This window comes from Trachurus japonicus, chromosome 13, assembly GCF_045865225.1.
Source record: "Trachurus japonicus isolate A0001 chromosome 13, Traja_1.0".
Taxonomy (NCBI): domain Eukaryota; kingdom Metazoa; phylum Chordata; class Actinopteri; order Carangiformes; family Carangidae; genus Trachurus; species Trachurus japonicus.
Window position 1 is genome coordinate 37,906,362 of NC_140919.1, and position 24,604 is coordinate 37,930,965.

The 24,604-nt window shown below is 41.1% G+C and overlaps 1 protein-coding gene across 1 annotated transcript; it reads left to right on the top strand.

The window, feature by feature from the left end:
• The first annotated feature begins 7,218 nt into the window (after positions 1 to 7,218).
• Positions 7,219 to 21,189, top strand: LOC146976559 (uncharacterized). Its single transcript, XM_085796716.1, has 13 exons — positions 7,219 to 7,256; positions 8,358 to 8,488; positions 9,338 to 9,472; positions 9,573 to 9,761; positions 12,165 to 12,362; positions 14,058 to 14,067; positions 14,214 to 14,317; positions 15,808 to 15,899; positions 16,781 to 17,007; positions 18,324 to 18,483; positions 20,226 to 20,415; positions 20,726 to 20,779; positions 20,873 to 21,189. The coding sequence occupies exons 1-13, from the start codon at positions 7,219 to 7,221 to the stop codon at positions 21,127 to 21,129; spliced, it is 1,785 nt and encodes a 594-aa protein (XP_085652842.1). The 3' UTR covers positions 21,130 to 21,189.
• Positions 21,190 to 24,604: the final 3,415 nt, after the last annotated feature.

Here is a 24,604-nt window from a genome sequence, read left to right on the forward strand (position 1 = left end):
ACGGTAAGAATGGAGAGTTAGACTAATGCTAACTAGTCCAGTTCGAACTAATGAGGACCTCCCATTAGTTCGAGGGGTCGGAACAGCGGTGTTTCGACCCCCACTCCTGAACGTCACTCACTCACTCACTCACTCATCCGGGCATGCACTGCGGTCTCATGTGGAAACGCAGGTTTTTGATATGATACTTTTCTTGTTCCCGAATACAAATATTTTTTAAAGTATTTGTTCGAAATAGCCTAAGTATTCGTAAAAACAAAACAAAAAAAACACGTTATTTGTGCCTTTCCGAATACCGTGGAGCATGGCTCCAAAAGAAAAGTGATTACAGGAAGCTGACAGGGTTTGCGGTCGGGGCAGCAGATAGCCTACTCCCCCACTCTGAAACATGTGCCCGGTCCTTAACTGGAAAACCCTAACTGGAAATCACCGTGTCCATCGTGTCATTGTGTTCATCACCAACACCCGTTACTGGCGTGGGTGAACAGATTTTAATAATAATAATAATAATTCATTTAATTTATATAGCGCTTTTCAGTAACCCAAAGACGCTTACAAAGAAACAAAAGAAACAGGGTAGAGACATAGAGGGTGAGACAGTACACAGTGGCACAGTAATGAGAAGTTGATGAGTGATGAGTTTTAGTTGATGATTCAACTTGTTTTTTTTTTTTGTTTGTGTTAACAGACTCTTCCCTGGGGACAAACACAGCTTCAAAAAATTGCTACCGGTGAGTTTTGCCTTTGGGTGCGTGGGTGTGATTTGCATGTCTGTGGATGTTTTATTAGCCTATTTTCTGTTTATAAGGTTTAGGCCCCTGTCATTGATTTGGATCAGAGCTGTGCCAGATGTGTCAGATAGTGTCACAACAAGGCCCTCTGTCATTGATGCGCGTGGGCTTGCAGTGGTGTAGTGGTCCCTTGAGAAGTATAGGCCTATACAGACATTCAGACGGTTTTAGAAGGGAGTGGGGGGTATGATATTTTGTATCATATTTTGAACACATGACAGACACGTGAAAAAATATTACAACCACCCCCAGCTTCCCCTAAATCTGTGTGATGTGTGCACAATGACTACCATAGAAGGTAGGGGCATCCTGTCCACCTACGATAATGACGCAAACAATGAGAGAGAGACAAAAGCTGGGGTTAATTTGAGCCGGATCTTGCCGGAACAAGATTTCCTGCACCTCTTAATTTTGGCCTCTCTGTGTTCCGGTAGCCTACTTATTTGGGCAGATCCGGTACCTCTCATAAAAAAAAAAGTTTTAAAAATGTTTTTTTAAAAATATAATATGTATATATCAATTTACAGAACAAATCCCCATAAATCCATGTTGTTTATTAAGATTTAAAGTCATTTGAAAGAGTCGGAGATTCTGTTGAAGTTGACGCACTGACCGGGCCGTAGCCTATATAGTTTCGCTTTTACCGCGCTGTGCACTGCTGCACTCGTCCTTTCCTCTCTACCCCCCCTCTGTCTGTTTCTGTGTGTGTGCGTGTAGGCTACTTGCGTGTGCGTGTGTGTGTGTGTGTGTGTGTGTGTGTGTGCGTGCGTGCGTGCGTGCGTGCGTGCCAATAACGGCGAAAGAGCGTTATGCGGAGATGAATGAACGGAACGATATTGCCGAAAAATGTATTCGTGGCGGACGTAGTTTATTTGAAACTGGGCAACACTGGCCGGAGCAACAGGCGGGATCCTGATCCTGGCATCAGCCCGCTGACAGCAGGGAGATTCAGAAGAAGAGGAGAGGCAGTGAGCGGAGAGGAGTGTGGGACGTCCAGCGACAGGTCAGGGATGGGATGCACAACTGTTTGGACAGCAGCTCAGTTCAAGGTGAAGCAGACTTATTACCCCTGGCTTCTTATGGAAAATTGAGGTTTTGATGCACAACTGAGCTGAGCATACTGTCTATTAATAGGTCGCCGTGCCAGTCTTTGAATAATAGGAAGATGTGTGTGATTTTTTATAAGCTCTTTTTTTTTTTTTTTTTTTTTACAAGTTAGACCTGTTGAGAAAATTCCTGACTGTAAAGCACCGCCTGTGGTGATGTGGGCATTTGCCTGTGCCTTAAATAATTTCAAGTAAACGTCATAACATGGATAGCCTATTATTTGAAATTGAGGCTTGTGTCCCACAGCATGGCAGGACACCGTCAACCCCAATCTGACTGAAACTGCCAGTTTGCGTCTGTCGTTGGTTCACAGCTATTTGAAGGCAGAAAAACTCAGAAATGCAATTGTGCACTTCCTTTTCTGCTGATATGTCCTCTAACATCAGAAAAATGCCACAAGAACATGTGAAAAGCACGAAAAACACGGAGGGGGGTCCTTAATGGGCGTAGCAGGAAAAACAAGAAAAAAGAGAGATAAGGTATTTACTGTAGCCTAAGTATTAAAGCAGAAGTAAGTGATATATTTGTCTTAAATAGTTATATCTTCCAACAGCAATCACTTCTATAGAGTGTTTGGTCTGAAACACGGGTCTCTCAGTCCCTCTGCTCTGCTCTGAGCCGAGGAGAAAACATTTATCGTATCCTACAGTTTTTATCCAATGAGGAGAGAGAACGGCATGCAGGGCTGTGTGTGCAGCCAAGGGACGCCGTGAATGTGGCGACGTAGGGACGAGGACTGTTATGGTGCGTTCAAGGAAACTCGTATTTTTCCGACCTGTGAAGTCGTACCAGTTCGATCTGGTACGAGTTCACGGGTCAGAAGTTACGAGTGGCCGTTATAGTGACTTTCACCGGTAAAACAGGTCGGAAAAACACGAGTGGGTTGCCTGGAACGCTACAAAGTCGTAAGTTGTGACTTGAAGCTGTAATTTACGATTTCAAAAGCCTGCCTGGAACGCAGCATTAGCGAAAACGACCGGACCACTTACTTCTGCTTTAAGATTGCTCATCACAACTGTGTGGGGTTTGTGATTAGGCTATTGTATGATGATTTGGTCAGATCTGATACAAGAACTGTTTTGAGTCTGTCCCTTGTGGTAAATTATCAGTCCCAGACCGGCTGGAATCCTCACAGACTCTCACACTCAGTCACTTACTGGAACTGGGTGTGTGTGTGTGTGTGTGTGTGTGTGTGTGTGTGTGTGTGTGTGTGTGTGTGTGTGTGTGTGTGTGTGCGTGCGTGGGTGTGTGGGTTCCGTTCTCCAGTTGCTCTTGGCTCCGGAGCTAAACCGCATGGGAGGCGGCTCGGAGTGGAGGTGGAGTAGGCTACTGGTGTCCATAGAAGCAGGCACGTGCACACATCTTAGTCTTAGTCTGAGTGAACTTTATTGTCAATCACACTATATGTAGCCTACGTAACTGTCAATTACAATTACTGTACATAGGGGATCGAAATTACGAAATTACTCCAAATGTGCAATTAACATTCAACATACATTTACCACACACATATAAATTTGGTCTATCTTATTTAGTTAATAGGTCTCGGGCTACATTAGCTATGCTACGTCAACAAATCATTGAGATCAGCAGTTCTGCAGGCTTTCTCTACAGACTAAATAGTAACTGTAATTTCATTTAATTTATTAATTTTGTTATTAAAGGGATGGTTCACCCAAAATTCAAATGTCACTCATTATCTACTCACCCTCATGTCGACTAAGGGCTGGGAGAAGTTTCAGAGTCCTCCGTGCCTTAGGCACGAGTTACAGGGTGGGTCCGCGCAGCAGTATTTGTCCATATGATGGTTGTGAGTGGGGCTCACTTTTCTTCATCCAAAAAGACACACCAAAAAACATCCAAATACCTCCACAGAGCTCGTCTGTAATGTCCCTCTTGTATTGAAGCCCCAACATGAGAAATTGTTCCGAAAAAATTAAATAAGTCTATATTTTAAGCTTGTTTGTAGTGGAAGCTCCCAGTGTCTCAGTTCACTGCTCTTCCTGTGTCAGACGGGCTGAACAATTTCTCATGTAGGGGCCTCAATACAAGAGGGACAGTACAGACGAGCTGTATGGAGGTATTTGGATGTTTTTTGGTGTGTCTTTTTGGACGAAGAAAAGTGAGGCCCATTCACAACCATTATATGGACAAATACTGCTGCGCGGACCCACCCTGTAACTCGTGCCTAAGGCACGGAGGACTCTGAAACTTCTCCCAGCCCTTAGTCGACATGAGGGTGAGTAGATAATGAGTGACATTTGAATTTTGGGTGAACTATCCCTTTAAGGCCAGAAAAAAAATTCTGTCCCTGCATAGAAGCAACATAGCATTAAATGTTGCCTGTATCCAAGGGAAAGAAGACGATGCTGTTATCTGTTGTTATCACAATTGGCGTGTGATGCATTTCAGCAAAGATGTTTTATTGTGAAGAAGGTAGCAATCCGTTTCTGAAAGTCCAGTCTGTGGGAAATTGTTCCAACGATTAGCTTGCAGACACTACTGAATGATGTGCATCAGAGGGGATTTAGATCTAGCCTGGGTAGTATACGCAATGCCGACTGAAAAATGGGTACTATACGATGCAGGGGCGCTGCCAGGAATTTTGGGCCCCATGAAAAAAAATCACATTGGGCCCCTCATGCACAACTATTAATAATAATAATAATGAATTTTATTTGTAATGCACTTTATATTGAGCAAACAATCTCAAAGTGCTATTGTCACCACATCTCTGGACCATCTGACTCATCTCTTCCATGGATTCTCTTTTACGTGACATGTTACAATAACTTGTCTTTCCTTTTCATCACTTTCTTCATCCTCATCATACACTTTTACTGTCTTTACCTTCTTACTCCACTTCCATACTTCTTCCTGAACCAACCTGAGAGAACCCTGGCTCTGTATTTATACAAAGCATTTAAGATATATGGCATTGAAACATGCCATTGAAATATGCCATACCAATAAATTAATAAATTGTCAACATTAAATCCTACAGAACATTGGCCCAAATTAGTTCTGTATCACCACCACTAGATTACATTAGATATGTTTTGTTATTTGTGTGTGCAAGCTGCTCAAATAAATTGCCCTGCATAGGAATCATGAAGTCTATATCTACTCACTGTTTCCAACTGCCCAGCAGTACAGACAGTCATAGGCTGTTTTTCCCTATCATGATCATTATGTGGGAAAATGCTGGTAAAAGGAGCAAGAGAGACAGAGAAATTCCCACAGACTCTGCAGTGCAATGCGGTCAACCAGCATGTTGCTGAACACATTTTTTTGTTTTACTTTATTACCAGTGGCTCCCAACCTTTTTTGGCTCGTGACCCCATTTTGACATCACAAATTTCTGGTGACGCCAGACTTTTTTTTTTTTTTCTAGACTCAAGTTCTTGATCATGTTTGGTGTACTGTGTTGCAAATACAGTGTAGCCAGATTAGTGCACAAAGTGACATTTTATTTACCCTTTATTTACCCCTTTATTTACCCCTACACAAAAACACACAAGACACAGGACACACAAGAGCTTCCCGCACCTTTCCCGTCTGTTAAGGAGCATAAAAAGATCCAGGTGAGTAAATAAATAAGAGTAAAATAAGTAGTGAGTAATGAATAAAATAAATAAACAAACAGCTCTCAGTATCAAAGTCACCTGATCCTGGTTGATTCATTAATTTGGTTTAGTTTGGTTTAGCAAGACAATTGATGTAGGTACAAAGGATTTCTTGAAAATGTTTCTTGTTGATACAGGGACCCTGAATCTCCTTCCTGATGAGAGTCTTTCAAATGCAATTTTTTCAACGTTCTTCCACATTGTTCCTTTCCGTGTCAGAGAACAAAACAGCGGAGGGACTCTGAGGCATTTGTTCTCTGACCTGGAAAGGAACAATGCGGAAGCCGCGGTAAGTCCGAATTTTGATTTAATTTAACTCATTGAGTGCCATCACGTAATTTTACGTTTTTCGTTCCCATGCGTTGAGTTCCAATAATGTAATTTTACGTTTTTTTGCTTCTTTTTTAAAAAAATTATGAAAATAGACACTTTAACACACCTTATGTGTAAATTTGGGGAGTCTACGACGAGCAGAACTGAAATAGATGACGATCAAAAACTCATGGCAACTCACGATCTGGAAGTTTTTATCATGACTCGGCTTTTGCAAACCGAGTTATGAATGCGGATGGAGCGCTTTCACCCGCGAGGCTCCAGCAGCTCGGAGCCGAACAGGAAGCTCTCCCGCCTGCTCTTCATTTCGAGCAACACCATGTCCTCCTGCGGCAGAATGTGATGGTCTCTGGGCCAAAGCAGGCCGCCGGCACCGAGCCGTACCACAGACGGACCGCGACTACCGGTGGGGCCGGTGTTCCCGACCTGCTGTGGCCGAGAGACCATCACATTCCGCGGCGAGAGGCTGTGACACGGCACAGTGCGTCGGTGTTATTGCTGTTTAGTGGCGAGCCCTTTGATCCAGAAATGCAAGTGTCAGAAGAGCGACAGGCACAAACAGAGCACTTTTCATAAAAGACGCTGTATCTCCTTTTCTAGAAAAAAAAAGCAGGGATTTTGATGAAACCCAGCCATGTTTAGCTTGACTTTTCTCAGGAACGGAGGCTCGTAGAAACAAACGGTTTGTGGCCATTTGAAGCATAAAGTTTCAATGTCAAAGCATGGGCATTTTTCCTTCTGTGCTCACATCCATTTGAAGAGCATATTTGCTAACAGGCACTGGTCAAAACTGAATCACTTTTTATTGCTTTCACACAAAATGCATCGAGTGGGCACAGTCACCACTAGTTCACCGCCTGCAAAACATTAAACTTCTTTTTTATTTTTAACACACTTCATTCAAAACAGTTAAAACATGATAAAAACAGTGACAAACATTGAAGTCTACAGAAAATCATATCAAAATATTGATAATAAAATGAAATATGTATAGTACTGAAAATTCTACTCGGGTGTGGTGGTGATTGACTCTGCAGAGGCTTGTATAAAACACAGGGCCAGGAAAAATTGTGGATACACAGGAAATACAGTCTGAGTGAGGCGCTGGAGTGTCGGGCCTCTGGCCCTATTTATAGTAACTAGTTCATGAGCTCCATGTCTGAATGTGTGTGTGCTGACTCAGCAAACAGTAGAGATCTTCTCATCAAAAACAGACAGACCTAGTGATTGGTTTGTGTAGAGTTACAAAAACAAAGATTCTGTGAGAAGTAGTGGACCCATATGCAGTGAGAAAGAAGCAGGAAGCAGTTTATCTTTATTGAGGACCAGTGGGGTATTGATGACAGCTGAGTGGGGCCAAAATGGAGCAGGCAGACGAAGGTCGTGGGCGGACAGGGATGTGAGTCAGCAGCTGAGGTCAGACCAGGAGCACTCACGGGGTTGAAGGCGTTTCTCACGGCAGGCGACGCAGGGCTCTCTAGATGACACTGAAACTGAGGCTCGGACAAAACTCAAAGTCAAGCACAGGAGGCTGTTGGGTTAACCTTTACTTACTTTACTTTAGGTAGGACAGTGCACATCAATGAACATATAAAAACATGTAAATGCGCCGGATTATAGCAGCAATGCTAATTTCCATCCGGAGTCCCAAAACATAAAAACAGTACAGTGACAGAAAAAACATAGTATTATAAACGACATAACAATGCAGACAGCAAGGACATAGGGCAGAGACGAGGAGAGGTGGTCAAAGGCAAGCCGAGTCAAAACCAGGGGATCAGTCCCAGAGAGAGTGTGTGTACTGGGACTAGTCTGGGGCCGTTGACTGGGGTCACGTTCACAGCAGCAGGGCAGGGAGGCGGAGCAGACCATAACAACAATAGAAAGGCAAAGCAAAATACAGGACTTTTGCTGGGCTGAACTGTCTGAACAATGTATGATTTACACTGCACAAAGAACAGGAGGGTGTCTGGTTGCTGAATGAGTTAAAAAAAAGGTTAACTTAAGTATTTAATATTTCATGATTACGTTGTTTCAAAATTTGTATACTTGTTCTGTGTTACAATTGTAATCTGGCATTACATTATGTAAAATTCACAAATGACCAAAAAATTGAGATGCTTTAAACCTTCTGACTTTAATCGCTTAATTGCACAATACCATTTAGTCCAGTTTGCTTTCAACATTATCGACCATCTGCTCGACTACATCACGGTTTCCCCTCTGTGGTATGTCCACAACAAATGTGCAATTATGCGAACACACCAGTAGATTCTGTTCATACAGTAGATGTACATACAGTATGGCTACCTAGATAACTAGTAGAGAGTGTTTTCACTTAAGTCCATCAGAGGGCAGTATTGCAAAGGAGAAGTGAAATGCACATTGACATGACAGGTGGCTACGTTAACCTGTAAAATAAGTACTTTGTGCATATGTTTAGGCAATACTAATAGCTATGGGTGATAACAGCCTGATACCTGTTTTCTATTTCTTGCAGAAAAACCTGTGGGGAAACAGTGTATGACATTCACGAGGCAGTCTGCTGTGAGAATCGACTTCATCAAGGGGAAGGGCTGTCATGCTGTGGAGAACTGGCTTTCAACCCTGCTAATGCCAGTTGCTGTAACGGTAATGGTCGCATGTCTTTCGTGAAATGATAGTATTTGGTAGAGTTGAGCTGAGCTGTTGAATGTGGTTAAAAGTGAGATAATTTAATTTGTTAAGTAAAAGCATGCAATAGCACAGACCAGACTGGGCATTGTGATGATTGCATCTTAGCCAACTGTAAATGTAAGAAAGTGGTGTGTTTACACTGTTATATCAATTTATCCTCCAGCTTTATGGCCTATTAAATGTGATCAGTTCACACTGTCAGTTACAGTCGGGAGCTCTGTTTGACTTCACTGCTGTGTATTGTTCAGTTGTGGGACATGTTTTTTTTTTTAACTGATCAGCATAGATCTTCTCATCTAAAACAAATGAACCTGCTTGAATAGACTAAAACACCATAAAAATGTTTCATGAAATATAGCTGGTAGCTAATTCTGGTACAGCTGAGAGCCGTGCACTGTCCGTGTTAAATAAACGATTAAAATAAATAGTGTTTCTCCATCACACTCAGGATATCAGGAGGGAGATATCTGAGTATCACACAGTTGCTAACTCCCTGGTCTGCATTCCAAATTTTATAAGACCTCAATAGTTTATAAAATGTCCTATCAGGATAGACTCTATTGTTTTTTTATTCTTTAATGGCCTCAGTTATTCAATCAGGTAAAATAAAATCTAAATTATTCATTTAGAAAAACGTCTTTTTCTTTCTTTCTTTTTTTTGTGGGATATCGGCCATTGATACACTATCTGCTTTATCCTGCTCCAAATAATTGTTATTCTATTGGCCTATAAAAATCCACTATCAGTCGACCTATATATTTACAATGGTGTTTGTTTTAACTTCATTGTTCTCTGTTCTTACAGCTCACATTACACCTGGTCTTAGTCAGAAGGTGTCAGACTGTTGTGGCCCACAGGCATTCAACCCACTCAATGAAATATGCTGCCAGTCAACTGTCATGGCCAAACCTGCGGCAAAGGCTAAGTGTTGTGGTAAAGGTGAGTAGGTAAACATAACAAATGGATGTACACAGTAGTTTATCATGTGGGCCAAAGGTAAAAGTGACACATTTAAAAGATCCAACTGATCTTTTTACAGAGGCTGTTGATGAGGACAAACAACTATGCTGTGGTATCAGACCTAACCAGAGGAGTATGATGAGGATATCCACTCACCACCTGTGCTGTGGTACTGACCAGTATGACAGTTTGACTGACTGCTGCTGTATGATGAATGGAAGTCTTCACATACAACACATTCATTCCAGATGCTGTGTGAAGGACTCAGGTACAAACAAAAGCAATTCTTTAGACCCCTACACGGCACGTATAGTCTTTACAGCAATCATAACAGCTTAATACATGTCCCACTGTGTAAGACTGGTCTACTGTCAGTTGAACATGATACTGTAACCACTGTTAGCATAGTCAGATCCACCCCCTTGCCTAAATCACCATGCGCGAATGTTTGGGGAGCTGGCTGGACTGCAGGGTTTTCCCTATGGGTTTTCCTTAGCCTTGTGTCGCCTGATGTCTGTTAACTCCGAATTCCGTCTGCATTCTGGTTCCCGTCTGTAGCAGATACTGAAATCACCAAATTTACCAAAATAAAAGTGTTCCCCAACATAAAACTTATAAAATAGACATTAAAGCAGAAGTAAGCGGAATATTTGTGTTAATATAAGTCTTAAATAGTTATATCTTCCGACGGCAATCACTTATATATTCCGGAACATGCGCTTCAACTGGGAGCAGCAAAGTCTGGTAGCTCTGAGTTTTTGAGTTTTTACTCAACATTTGCTTTATTTTTGTTGTGTTTTTTGTTATCTACTGATGGATGCTTCTCTGGGGAGAAGAGATTCTTCAGAGATGAGCTTCTTTCATTGAAAATGGACAGATCTGGAGGACACCACCATCCTGTCCTCAGATGATCTGAAGAGGTGCTTTTGTGGTGGTTGTTGTGCTGCTGCTGCTGGTGCAAAGTTAAAGGCTTGGAGGTGGAGATGTCCTATCAGTCCTTTCTGAGGTCAGTCATCATTGGAAATAGTAACTCTCTGCCCAACAAGAGTGATGAAGAGTTGGAGATATTGGTGAAGACTCAGAAAGTAGACATTTATTTAATTTTTTCGAATCATAACAACACTTGTGTACATCCCACCCAATGGCAACTGCTTAAGTTCCATCTGAAGTTCTCCATGAAGTTGTTGCTAGGATACAGACTAAACATCCTGAGGCACTAGAGCACTGAAGAAGGAGGAGGCCATTCTGGACGGCCTGGATCATCCACTTCATGGCACCTTCACTGACCAGGAAAGCAGCGGTGGTGGACGGCTCCTCTCTCCTTGCTGCAAGATGGAGGAATATAGTAGTGGGGCAGATAAGCAAAATGATTTAGCCCCTCCACCAATGATCCTGATCCACCCAGCTGCCTCTTCACCATCGGTCCTGCTCCACCTGGCGGCCCTGCTCCACCCTGCGGTTCCTGCTCCATCCGGCGGTTCCCGGCGGTTCCTGCTCCACCCGGCGGCCCTGCTCCACCCGGCGGTTCCTGCTCCATCCAGCGGTTCCTGCTCCACCCGGCGGTTCCTGCTCCACCCGGCGGTTCCTGCTCCACCCGGCGGTTCCTGCTCCATCCGGCGGCCCTGCTCCATCCGGCGACCCTGCTCCATCTTTCTTTCTTTTTTGTGTCATTGTCGTGTGAGCTACTACACTAATATGAATTTCCCTCCTCGGGATGAATAAAGTATTCTCTACTCTACTCTACTCTATAGAGTGTTTGGTCCTAAACACGGGTCTGTCAGTCTCTCCTACTGTCTCTCCTACTGTTTCCCACTGAGCTCTGCCTCGTTTCAAAGACGAAGGAAGCCCGTGTGGAAAGACGTCACCTGTTCGGAAACGTGAGCTGGAATGACTGAATTGTTTGTTGTTGTTGCAACTTTCAATAAAGTTGAAAAAAACAAGAAAGACGTCGCCCCCGAGATGTAGAATGTGTGTTTGTGAAACGAAACACATGTCAGGACCAATGACTTGATTCATCACAACCGACCTGATGGTCCTTGCATATTTAAGCTGAAAATCACAGGGCGTGTCTTGTCAGCAGTGTAAAGCTCCAGCATGATATGTAAATGATGATATATCAAGATGTGCACAAGTAAAATAAAAATATAAAATATAAACAACCAAATTATTAGGGAAATCAGGCCTATTTGAATGTCCGGCCCTCAAGGTGTCTGCAGCCACTGCATAAGTATGATTTTTTTGTTCTGGAAGTTACAACTGAAAGCTTATATTTGCCTCAGCGAGTAAATAAATGCCATTATGCAATTTAAAATGCATTTTTTTCCTGTTTCTATCAAATTGCAAATTGGGGGGAGGGGGGGGCACTGATGTAGAGCAATCACAGCCCTACTAAAAATTATGCATCAAATTTGGCCGGCTGCAGGCTGGGAAGAATGCCAACAACCCACTCAAGACCTTATGCAGTCTATCAGCTTCCTACTGTTGGCTAACTTCCATCAAAGACACACTAGTTTGGTTATGTTGAGTAGAACTGCAACATAAATCATAGGACAAAACTTTAGATTTCAGTAAAACAAAGCAGTATTTCCAAGAGTTGTGTATAGGACATAAACACAGTTAAATTGAATCACGACGGCTCTGGAATGAAGTTTCAATGTGATTATTTCCACAGAGGCGGACAAGCAGCTGCGTTGTAACACGACGGTCCAGATTAAGAAGTCCAGTCACCATGTATGTTGTGGTGATGAGCAGTATGACACCAAGACTCACTGCTGCTGTATGATGAATGGAAATCTTCACATACAGCACATTAATTCCACATGCTGTGTGAAGGACTCAGGTACAAACAAAGGCAATTCCTTAGACCCCCATACACTGCATGTGTAGTCTTAACAGCAACTGTAACAGCTTACATGTCCCACTGTGTAAGACTGATCTACTGTCAGTTTGACATGCTACTGTAACCACCGTTTTAATTCACATCACAGTATTAGTCCCGAGGAACGTCATGTAGAGCAATCACAGCTCTACTAAAAATGATGCATCAAATACCTTTGGTCGGTGTTTTCTATGACTTGGTGCTGTATTCTGGTTGTAGATAATTGCAGAATTCCTTTCTGTTAACGATTCACAACCAAAAATCTTGCCACTTCCCTTATGATTGACACAAATACAGCATAGCATGCTACCCCCTTCACATATCTCCCTATTTTCATGGAAATTAAAGAATTTGTGTTAGTATATTGAATAGGACACAAACACGGTTAAGTTGGAATGAAGTTTCAATGTGATTATTTCCACAGAGGCGGACAAGCAGCTGCGTTGTAACATGACGGTCCAGATTAAGAAGTCCAGTCACCATGTATGTTGTGGTGATGAGCAGTATGACACCAAGACTCACTGCTGCTGTCACAGTGGCCAAACTCTTCTGATACAACCAATTAATTCCAACTGCTGTCCAAAGGAAGGTGCGTGACAAAGTCCTTTCATTTTGTTGAGTTGATAAGAAAATGTGGATTCCTCACTGACATATGGGCTTGTGTTTTGTCTAGTTGGGGAAAAAAAAGTCATACACAACTTTCGCTATGCTTGTTATGTCTGGCAGGGACTTAAAATATGTTGTGTTATTTCCACAGGTGTGGGACCACAGGTAAGAAACACACTGTATTCTTTGTCAGTTATGACTAATCTAACTGCTATGAATGAATCCAGTTTCCAAAATAACCTACATACTCAGACAAACCATATCAATCAAAAAGCCTTAGTGATGTCCCTTGACACATTTGTATTTTATGGTTTGTTTGTTTTTTATCTAGAAACTTGCACCTCAGCCCATAGGGATGGGCACCGATACTCGGTACCATAATGGAACCGGTGCTGACGTAAATGGTAGTAACCAGACTGAAAAGCAACACAGATTTAGGTGCTTCATTTCGTTCGTCAGTTTTTAAACATTTTTTATTAATTGCCTGTTTCAGCAAACTTTGTTTTCATCAACTGATCCTCGGACCACTTGCGTGCTGATCCGTTGAGAGCTATTCAAACGGATCACAGATAAACAACGATCCGTTGCACCACTACCTGTCCATTCCTCTGCTCCACTCACATGCTCTGGTGTCAATCAGCTGAGTCAGAGCACAATGGATGTGGTGCTGCACAGCTGTAGTGTGTGTATGTGTTTTATAACATTGGCAAGAAACAAGGTGTTGGTGTTGATTCAGTGTATTTGATCCAACAGAGAGAGACAGAATATAAAAAAAAACATCCAGAAATAATATAATCATATTAAGGTTCTAAATTGATTTACATTTGATCAAGTGAAATAAGAGCAGAAATCAGCAGGGGATCAAATACTTATTTTCCCCACTGTACACTGCTGTTTTTTCCTTAGTCTTAGTTGTATTTATATTATTTAAATTAATAATATATACATTTTTAATTAATATACAGTATAACTTGCTGTCACAAAATGCCTTAAAAAAGTATGTTGTATGTTTTCCATTCTTTAAGCCCCAGTATGGGAAAACACCTAAACGATACCTAAATGGGCTGTACCCATCCCTACAGCCCAGTTGGTAAGTTGATGAGACCTACATCATTTTGTTTTTTGAAGTGATTAAACATCATCACTTCATTCTTCACAATAAAAAAAACACGTGTTCAAATACTGACTGAGGCCCAGACACAATTTCTACCCAAACTTATCCTTGTACATCCACAGCACAGAGCCACGCAAAAGTGTCTGTGGGTCTTCATGTTACAACCCCAATGAATCAGCCTGCTGTGAGAGAAACCAGACAAAGTCTCCATGGTGCTGCAGCTCAGGTATGACATCGGGTATGTTTTTGTGCGGGTGTGATTATATATACAAATTTGGACACTGCAGAGCTCCTGTTTTCAGTTAAGGGAAAATTAGAGATGAAGAACGATACATAGCATCACACAATTACCCAAAATAAACAACAGCAGCAGTTATCCAGCAGACTTTGTGTAACTTGCAAAGTGGTGCCGGAAGCAGACTTTGAGTAAAAGATGAAATTAAATGGATAATGATGAGGCATGAGAGAGCTGGACGGATGGAAAAAATCTTAAATGTTTCCTGCTTACATGAACTGTCCACAACAAAAAACATACAAGACTAATTTTCCCTACAGAGCACAACAGATACAGGGCTCATTGGAAACCATAGTAGAAATGCCAGATATATAGTAGCTATTGCCATTTCAGTTTCAATTATCACCATAACTGTGGTTGGGATGTTGAGTCTCCAACAAAACAGCAGCAGATCACTGGTTTGACCTTCGACTGAGACGATCTTTACTGAGTGTCATTCCCCTAGTCTCCCTACCTGAAAAAGGCAAAAATGCAGGGGGAAAAAAACAAACGTGCTAACAGATGATATTGGGTGTGTGAACCTTTTCAACAGAGAATTTTCCAGACAGTGAAAAATGTCCTGTTGTTACTTGATATCTGAACTGAAACATATTCAGCTAATGAAGAACATGCAATGATTCCAGTACTTACTGTAGTTGGGAAACTGTTTACTGTTTCTCTGTGCTGTTGTCAGTCTCAAAACATGTTGACCTGATACCAACATTTTGGTATACTTTTTGATACTTTTCCAAATAAAGGGGGGACACACAAAAAAAAAAGAAAAAAGTTACAATGGCCCTCGCCGCCCAAAAATCAGACCGGCCCACCGGGAAATGTCCCAGCCCTCCTGATTATGGGCCTGAAACAAGCCCAGGGTAAAATGCTTTAAAAAGCATCCATACCATGAATATAGTATAATCTTCAAGAAGTAACCTGCTTTCAGGTAACATACAAATGTTTCCATTAATGTGAACACAAAGACATGTAACATAGACAACCTGCTTGCACATGTTCTCTGATGTATCATCCCACTAGACAGGGTAATTAAAAGAATGTTTTAAATGTTTGTCTGTCTGGAAACTCAAACTGGGGTAAAGGTTAAGATTTCAGACACTGCGGGATGTAAGTGTCTCACACATGGAATCTATCCCCACCCTGTCACCTGGCTACTTCTACTTCAGTTTCTTTTCCCATCATTTCTTCATTTCTTCACAGACCACACAAGTTTTCAGTTATGTGAATACCAGTAGAGGATATAGGCTCTCCCGAGAGTGGAAAATAAAAGAAATAACCCTTTAACCTGCAATTGACAATCACAAGTTTGACGTGATGTCTTTCTCAGGGTCTCTGAGTCATCATTAGTTGATGTCATTAAACCCCACAATTTTAATGTCCCTCCCCATTTCTCTATCCAACCACCCACACCTATCCCATCTGTTTAGGGCGATGTGATGTTGGCCCGAAAGTGTACATTCCAAGCAAGTTCATCTGCTGTGATGGCTGCCTTTCTGTGCGGGAGCCTTGGATGGATCAAGTAATAACCTTTTGACATGCAGCCTGCTTTACTGTGCTTTCTCTGCAAACGGAAACATTTTTTCTCTGCTTTTCTGGGAGACAAAACCCACACCCTCTCACATCAGCCCCTCCCTTCCCATTAAAAGATGAACTCATGAGAAAAGTCCACATCGAATCTTGCGTGTGGCAGAAAGTAAACTACATGTGTTAAATAGCCTAAATACAAATAAGTCTTTTTAAGTTTGAGAACTGATATTGTATCATATTTGTTTTGAAAAAAAAAAACCCAACAAAAAACAGAAAACCTCTGGCATGTAGCAATAAAAATGGGTAGTTTCATAGAGCGAGGTCTGAGCTCCACCCAGCTTCTCTTTTCATACAGTGGCAGTTGGGGTTTGGATCTGAAAGACATAAAGACGTTAGCGTTAGCGTTGTTAATGATAACTGTGCATCCAAAAGGATTACTGAACAAGGCTTTGGTAAGACTTAAACAGATTGGCAAATATTCATTTCTACACATAAGATGTGTACAATATTTAACTTGCTACTTGCTACTTGCTACTTTTGCTTCTTTTTAAATCGCATTTTAGACTTTGCTGCTCTTATTCACTGACATAAGTTTGTAACGGGTTGTGAAATATTGTTGTTATTGTGTATTTTTGTGCATGATGCGTGTTTGTGGTCTTGTGTTGTCTTCTGCTGCTGGTAACATTGTAATTTCCTGCAAAAGATTAATAAAGTGTCTTTAACTTTAACTTAACTCTGATCAGCATATTTCCATCTTTTTTTTCAATAGCCTAGCTATGCATGTTATGTATGTTCCAATATGTGGAGTTGTAGCTATGTGTTTGCTTTTGTGTACATAACAATACTTAGATGTGTTTTCTCTGTTTCTTAAAGTGCTGCGGACAAACTCCGTATGGCTTGGCACAAGTTGGAGTTATCTGCTGTAATAACACATTGTACAAGGACAGAGAAGATGGAGAGGAGTGTTCAGAAACCGGTATTCGTTACAACGCAGCTAAAGAGACCGTGTGTATTTCTCAGTTTCATGCCACACCTGGACAGCACTGCTGTGGGGCAGAGACCTACACACCACATAATCAGATCTGCTGTAATGGATACAGGTGATTATGTATGCATGTATACTTGTCTTTGAAAATACTGATGAAATTCAGAGTCAATAGGATTTTTCAGTCACGTAGGCATGCCACAGTGTCTGGTTTGTACAGTGCCAGGAAAGCTGGAAATTCCACAGTTAGGGGATCAGGGTGTGTAGGGGAAAAATTCTCTGTAACTAGCCTCCAGGCAGGCGTTCCTGTCTTGGTTTTTCCTTTGTTTAGTTTCTGGCAACCCTTTAAAATGTATCCAGCTAGTCAACCAAAGGTCAGGTTCTCTGGTCTTTCTGTCGTCTTTAAAATTGGAATTGGGATCCTGACTTTACAATTTACACATACATTTCTGTGCTCAAACCCACTATCACACTTTCACAGGATTATGAGAACACAGTATGTTATAGTCTAGCGTTAAATTTTTTTTGTCATGGTCATTCTAACTCACCAGCTTTTGGGTGAATCTAAAACATAAAAATAATAATATATGTCAGACACTTAGCCCCCTGGGAATTGTTTTACAGTAGGTACTTTGCAGCATTAAAGATCCAATCTGAGAGAACTGAGCTACAGTATCAGCACTGTAGATTTACTTGGCACAGCAGCGTAGTTGATCAGACACAGGAAGGGCTGAAGACAGATAATTTTTATGAATAGATCACATATGCTGTTATGTAAATTCTTAAACAAAAACTGACGTCGACAGTAATGTGACTATGTTGACTTGTCTTGTTTATTTAACATCAGCTCCACACAACGACTATAGTTGGCTATTGGGCTGGTCACTTTGGAGTCATAGGGGTCCCATTAAAAAGAATAAATCTGTTAGATTAAAAATATATATACAGTATCTTAGTGTATTCTTTATGCTTTTGCAAGGGAGCGAAGTGAAGGAAAAGACTTGTGACGTTGTTTTCTGATCTTGCTTCATCAGAAATACTAAATGAATGAAAATGTCTGGAACACTGAGTGTAGATGTGAAATTACAACTCCTTCCTGTTTAAAAATAGAAGATTAACCTATGCCATTTACTTCAGTAGCACCAAGAAATTAAATCCTCTTCACACCATGGTATGATGAGCCGTAGTGGCTTTGGGTCTATAGCCTCTCACCTATGAAATGCATGGATAATATGGGATAAACTGCTTATTCAGCTAAATGATAGGTAAACTCACACCAGCAAAGACGTCTGCTGCCGCCGATTGACAGGCTACCTTAAGTACAGGAATAGACTAATAATTTCACAATAAGAAACCTGAAGTTGAGGAATTCAATACAACCTTATCTTAATCACTATATGATATTAAAAGTAAACTCTGTTCCCCATTCAGACACCCTAAAGAAGAAAACAGCCATTGTTGTGGTATTAAGGTCTTTAACATTAAAGACCAACACATGAAGTGTTGTGGAGACACACTGTATAACCTGAAATCCTTGGGCAAGCATCGGCATGAAGCGCAGTGCTGTGGGTCCGTTCTTCAAGGGCCACAGGTATGTTTTTTAATTTATTTATTAATTTATTTGATCAGTAATAATCTAATCAGAAATAATTATAGATCCTGCTCTGGAGGGTCTGTAGCTGTGCCCATTCAGAATATATCTTGGTGTAATGTGTAAGCTAGCAAGCAAATTATCATCTGTGATGTATTTAATCAGTTCTGCATTATGGTGATATCATCAAAGAACATGTATCTGCTTCTACTCCCATGCCACTAGACCTAAAAGGACAGTTCAACATTTTTGGACATTTTACATTTTATATGCCAGAATTCAAATCATGGACATTATAAGATTTCAAATATTTGCCATTGCACAGTATACAGAATGGTACATGTATCTCACTGTAATCTTGGCATGAAGTTTAAAAAGAACATCATTTCTGAATCACATACTTTCATGTGAGTAATATAATAACACAAAAAATAGATAGAAGTACACACAATAGAATAGAAGAGTACAAAAGATGACTCCAAACCCACCGCAAACACACTACAAGAAAATGATCCATCCAATCTACTACTGTAAGCTGGTGGTGTGTATGCAGTCATGGCTCAACAAGTGCCCTGAGGGGAAAGAAAAGGGAAAAGACATGTAACAGGGTGTATTTACTGTAAGAAAACAACAAGTTTTGTGAATCATTCATTAATTCATTTCAGAGGATTTGTTGATCTAAAAAGCTTCCCTTCTCAGAAGTTCTCACAGATCACATTCCCCCTTCTGGAATTAGGTTGGAACCATTGTTTTTCTCTTTATAAAGTCTAGCGATCTCAGATCTCAGTTATGTTTCCTTTGAAGTAAAAAACAGCACGCACATCCTAGTTGCTCAATGTTGGGTGGGTGCTGGACCAAGAAAAAATGACATGAGGGTAAAGAAAAGTCTGCAACGCCTAGATCAACACTAGATCTTCAGGCAGAGGAAGACAGTATTGTTTCCTTTGGCCAACATACAGTTAATCACACCACATGGGCAAATCAACACATAGATAACATGAGTGGAAAGACAATTTATATTGGATTTCTTCCAGAATGGGGATGGTTGAATGTTTTAGTGTCAGGTGTGTTGGCACAATGTGCACATTTTCCACATCAATAACTCCCATAAACATGCTGGGAGAGCCAATTGATTTATATGGGTTCAGTATACTGTACATGGAACAGACCACAATGTCCCTTACATTTCTACCTCTCTTGAAACAAAAACAAGGCTGGTTTAGGCTCGGATCACATTGTAGTACTTTCCAGTGTTTACTAACGATCTGTTGTGGAATACTCTGATACATAGGTGGTGCTATTATCATACTCAGTGGGAGGAGGGTTTAACAATTCTTCTCTCTATCACCTGTTGGCTTTCTCAATAGCACTGTCAGTAAGAGATTTGTTTAAATCGTTCAGCCATTTCTTTAGCCTTTAGTGTGGTAATCCTCTTCATTGCTACATACAGTATTCCTCTTAACCTGATGAACTGCTGATGTGGGAGATTATTGATAAAGTGATTAGGATGGAAACTAGAGAGATAGTCAGATGTCTCCAATCTCCTGTTCTCATCCACAGAAATAAGTAGATAAAGTGAATAATTTCTCGACTATATTCCATGGTGAATTTGAAGTTATTAGTCCCATTCATGTTGTCATTGAATGCCTAAGGTCAGCATTTTATTAGTAAATGATAAATAAATAAAAAAAAACATATGGTGATATCAGTCTCATGAAACTTGCTGTTTGTTCTTTTACCAGGATGTTTGCTGCTCAAGTGACAGCATGGAGTTGCTCTATGCTAAAAAGACAGAATTCAGATGCTGTGGTGACAGACACGTCAACACCTCCCTGTGGTCATGTTGCGCAGGGAAGCTGAGTCCAGTGCGACAACCAGGACAGCTTACTGGAAAGTCTGTACAAAGGAGAGTCTGTACCCACCGGCAAACAGGTACAGACTATGCTTTTTACCCAGTTCCATCTGGGCCCTAAATAACGCAAAGGTTGTGAATTAATGCTTCAGACAGGCTGCGGCTCCTGGCACTTATACTGCGCACTTGGTGCTTATTTTGTATTGTGCAGTGCTTATTTTTCTATTGCCCCCAAATGCTTAATTTACTGTTTTTAGTTACAGACAGCATGTTCACTGCTTGAAGTCACTTTATGGGAGATGTATACAACTTAAATGTTGAGTATTGCTGTACTTGATTCCCCTGATATAATTCATTACTATTGTCTCATGTGTTCTGTTTCTGTTTCAGAATCTACATTTGTATCACTGAACAATCTTGACGAAACAAAACTTTGCAGTGAAGGTAAGACCATCATTTCATGGTGTTTTTTGCTGGTAACTATTTATAAAAACATGAGTTTTTAAAATTAATACAACTGTTTATGCCCCTGTTTAGTGAAAATGGGGACTGTGGGAAGCGTGTCTGTGCGCAGCATTGTGTTTAACAATGTATTGAAAATCCATGGAACAAATGCTACTGTGAGAGCTCGGCCATCGCCTTACATCCTGACAGACCATGCTCCCTGCAACACCCCGGAAGTGATCCCTGGAAAAACCTACTTGTTTGATCAACATTGTGTCCTCACTGTTGTCAGGCACGGCTCTTCTCTTCAATCACTCCATTTCATTATTTCCAAATGTCACCATGCTTAGGGCATCACTGTTCCTTTGATGGATTACTTAGTTGAAAGGCACTATTACACATTACTTACTGATTAAAGCAGAAGTAAGCTGAATTTTTGTGTTAGTATAAGTCTTAAATAGTTATATCTTCCGACGGCAATCACTTATATAGAGTGTTTGGTCCAAAACACGGGTCTGTCAGTCACTCTGCTCTGCTGTAAGCCGAGGAGAAAACTTTCCTTGTATCCTACAACCTTTATCCAATGAGGAGAGAGAACGGCATAAAGGGCGGTCCCCTCTGTGTGTGCAGCCAAGGGATGCACGTGCATGTGGTGACGTAGGGACGAGGACGAATAGATCCATGACGAGGGCGGGGACTGCAACTCCATCGACTGACAAGAAGTTAGCCAAAACGACCGGATCGCTTACTTCTGCTTTAAGTATTCACTAACCATAATAACAAACCTACTTCAAAAAGCTATGCTTTTTTGATTATTTCCTTTCACTTCAGTATTAAAGCAGGATTGTCCCTTCAAATTGAATGTAGCATGTGGCTTCCCATTCCCACAGCCATTTCTGTATATTCCCAAGGCTCAGCATCCACACCTGCTTATTTTTAGCTGTGCAGGTGATAGAGATGCCAAGCACACTTTCTTCATTTTTTACACTACTTGTGTTATTTTTTAATGTGAACATATGGGTGCAACATTATGAATATATTTCCTGTCTTCTATACCAGGATTATTAACCAAAGCTATAGTGGTAAAAAGCTATGCCCTCTCTAGAATGAGTTACAGTTGACTGTAAAGTAACAAAGACCTCTTCTTATTATGTTGGCACTTACCAAAAAGCTATCATCTAATTTGTTTATGTAGATGTTTTCATAGTCAATGCTATTTTTATGCTACTTTGATTCCTGCACTGTACTACACATTAAATACCAACTGTTCGCACTAGTCCTTCACTCATACAGTTGTGTATGTGTAAATGACATGATGGCTAATGATGTCATGATTGATAAAGCTTGCAATTAAGAAGAAGAGAGAGAAAAACATATCAGGGATACAAATATGCTTGAAAACCCCAATCCTGTAGCCCAAAGTGTGGTGCTTTCTACATTAATAGTTTAATTCAGAATGCAGTCATTGTTGATGTGATTTTTAAATACATTTTGTGCAATTGGCGCTTTGGGTATTTCACATTCATACAATTGTGTTTTTTGTATATGAATGACATGCATTTTAGCTAAAACCTATTTTCATAAAGCCAAAGTATTTTCTATATAAGAGAGACAACTTCTTCTTCTTTTTTTTAAAATAACATAGCTTGTGTTTAAATGCTATATTGCATTGTTATTTTTTACTGTAAGAACCTACAGCTGGTGTTCTTTCACAATGTTTCAAATAAAAACAGATTAAGTCAAGTCTGTTGTGTTTTATTTTATACTTAGGGTTATTTCACACTGGCAGTATTTAGGTAAATCTAGGTCCGAGTTGAACTTTGGGCCCAAGTGCTTGAGTGCTTGGGCTTCATTTTTACCTTTTGGTGAAAGTGTTTTCACAGGATCACAGGAAGTTGTGGTCTTTGTGTGGGTCTTTTTGGCTGTGTTTCATTCATATTAGCAAGCAGTGAAGAGTCACTTCCTCTAAAACAAAATTACTAGTTACAATCAATGTGTATGTACTGTAGGGCATATGACATTACATTAAAGTGTTTTAGCAATAAATAAATAAAAACTAAGTAATACAATTATATTACTCTTTCAATTTAAAACACTTTATTCGTTCCTGAGGGGCGATTTAAAAGGCACGAGGAGCAACATCATTAAAAAAAGGACAAACAGAATATCAACAACATAAAATCAAATAAAGTGCTAGTCAGTTGTTACAACCAAATCTAGGGGAGCCTGGTTGCAGCATAAGGTGTCTCTCCACCTGTCTCGCTGATCGCAAACAATAAGGCCAGCACCACTTGAATCACAGATATGAAGCAGTTTATTATCTCAGAGGTGAGCACTTCCCAACATAACAAACAGAAACATCACTTGGGCCCTAGTCTTACCTTTCAAACAAAACTAAACAAAAAGACAGGCAGCTTACCTACTCTCCTGCAGGTAAACATGAGAAAACATGGTCAAAAGAAAACGGGATTCTCCCTCCTACCACTGCTTGCTGTGTGAGGGCTAACACACAAGCCTGGGCCACTGAACAGGCCACAAGGTTCACAGTTTATATATTATCAACAATAGACATAGCAAAGACACATGGTGGGTGCTGGCAGTGCTGACAGGAGACAAAGTGGAGAGGCCATCTTGGAAGGCAGGGTGGCTTATATAGCCCAGTTGCTCATGCAAGAGCCAATCAGGGGCCATCAACTCCACCTACACATACACTAGTCTGGGGCCGTTGACTTGCTGTTTTGGTAGGAAACGGATCCAGGGCGAGAGAGACAGACCTTTCCGTCAAAATAAAAGCACCAAGCTAATAAAATGCGGTAAAACTCTTTAATTTAAGGAATATAATTTACAAGAAAGTCCCCGAGCCATTAAGTTAACCTTTTGCTTTTATTGTATTACAAGTTAATGTTTATTTTATAAGTTCTATGTTGTTGAACACTTTTATTTTGGTGAATTTGGTGATTTCGGTATCCGCAGGAACCAGAATGCAGACGAATTCGGAGGTAACGGACACCAGGCTCTTCGCTTGTCTGAAGAGCCTGGTGACGCGAGGCTACACATACACACACAGGGGAAGAGGGCACACACACACACAGGGAGAGAGAACACACACCATACACATACATAGCACAACATCCCTCCATAACATCAGTATTTTCAGTGACCGTCACAGTCAAAGTGCTCAGTTGAGGGGCAGTGATGTTGGGACAGGGAGGGGTCAGGACTGCTGTGAGGACAAAGGTGGCCCTCCTCCTTTGTGATCTGCAGCATGGACAGCACAGCCTGCGGCCTGATGGGAGCCACTCAAACATTGAGTGTAGGGTGTGTGAGGGGCTATGTAGGATCCTGTGAGCAGTGCAGAGTGTTTGTTGGTCACAGAAGGCAGACAGCTCTAACAGGGTGTCCAATAATTTTAGAGCAGACTTTGGTGATGCTATAAGTAGACATGTCCGATCTTGCAGGCTGATGGACTAAAACCAGGAGATGAATGAAAAAATTAGGACACTCTTGATGAAGGAGTGGTAAAAGGTCAGGAGAATGACTTTATTCATTTGGCTGGGTGGACCTGCAGTCATCAGTGTAGAGGATGTAAAGCAGAGGCGATAGGACACAGCCCTGCGAGGAGCCGGTGGAAGTGTGGAGGATGATGGAGTAGCCATTTACAAGCACCCTCTGTGACCGGTTGGTTAAAGTCAGTTATCCACATGGTGAACCGGTTTATTAACTTCTCGGCAAGGATGTGTGGCCGCATGGTATTGAATGCAGAAGATGCAGTTGGGAGTTTCCAGATGTTTGTGGATGGTCTCCAAGATGAATATCTTGGCATCG

Coding starts and splice junctions, on each gene's coding strand:
- LOC146976559 (XM_085796716.1), top strand. CDS start 7,219: ATGGAGCAGGCAGACGAAGGTCGTGGGCGGACAGGGAT. Junction 9,762..12,164: donor ATGCTGTGTGAAGGACTCAG/GTACAAACAAAA, acceptor TTATTTCCACAG/AGGCGGACAAGCAGCTGCGT. Junction 20,780..20,872: donor AACAAAACTTTGCAGTGAAG/GTAAGACCATCA, acceptor GCCCCTGTTTAG/TGAAAATGGGGACTGTGGGA.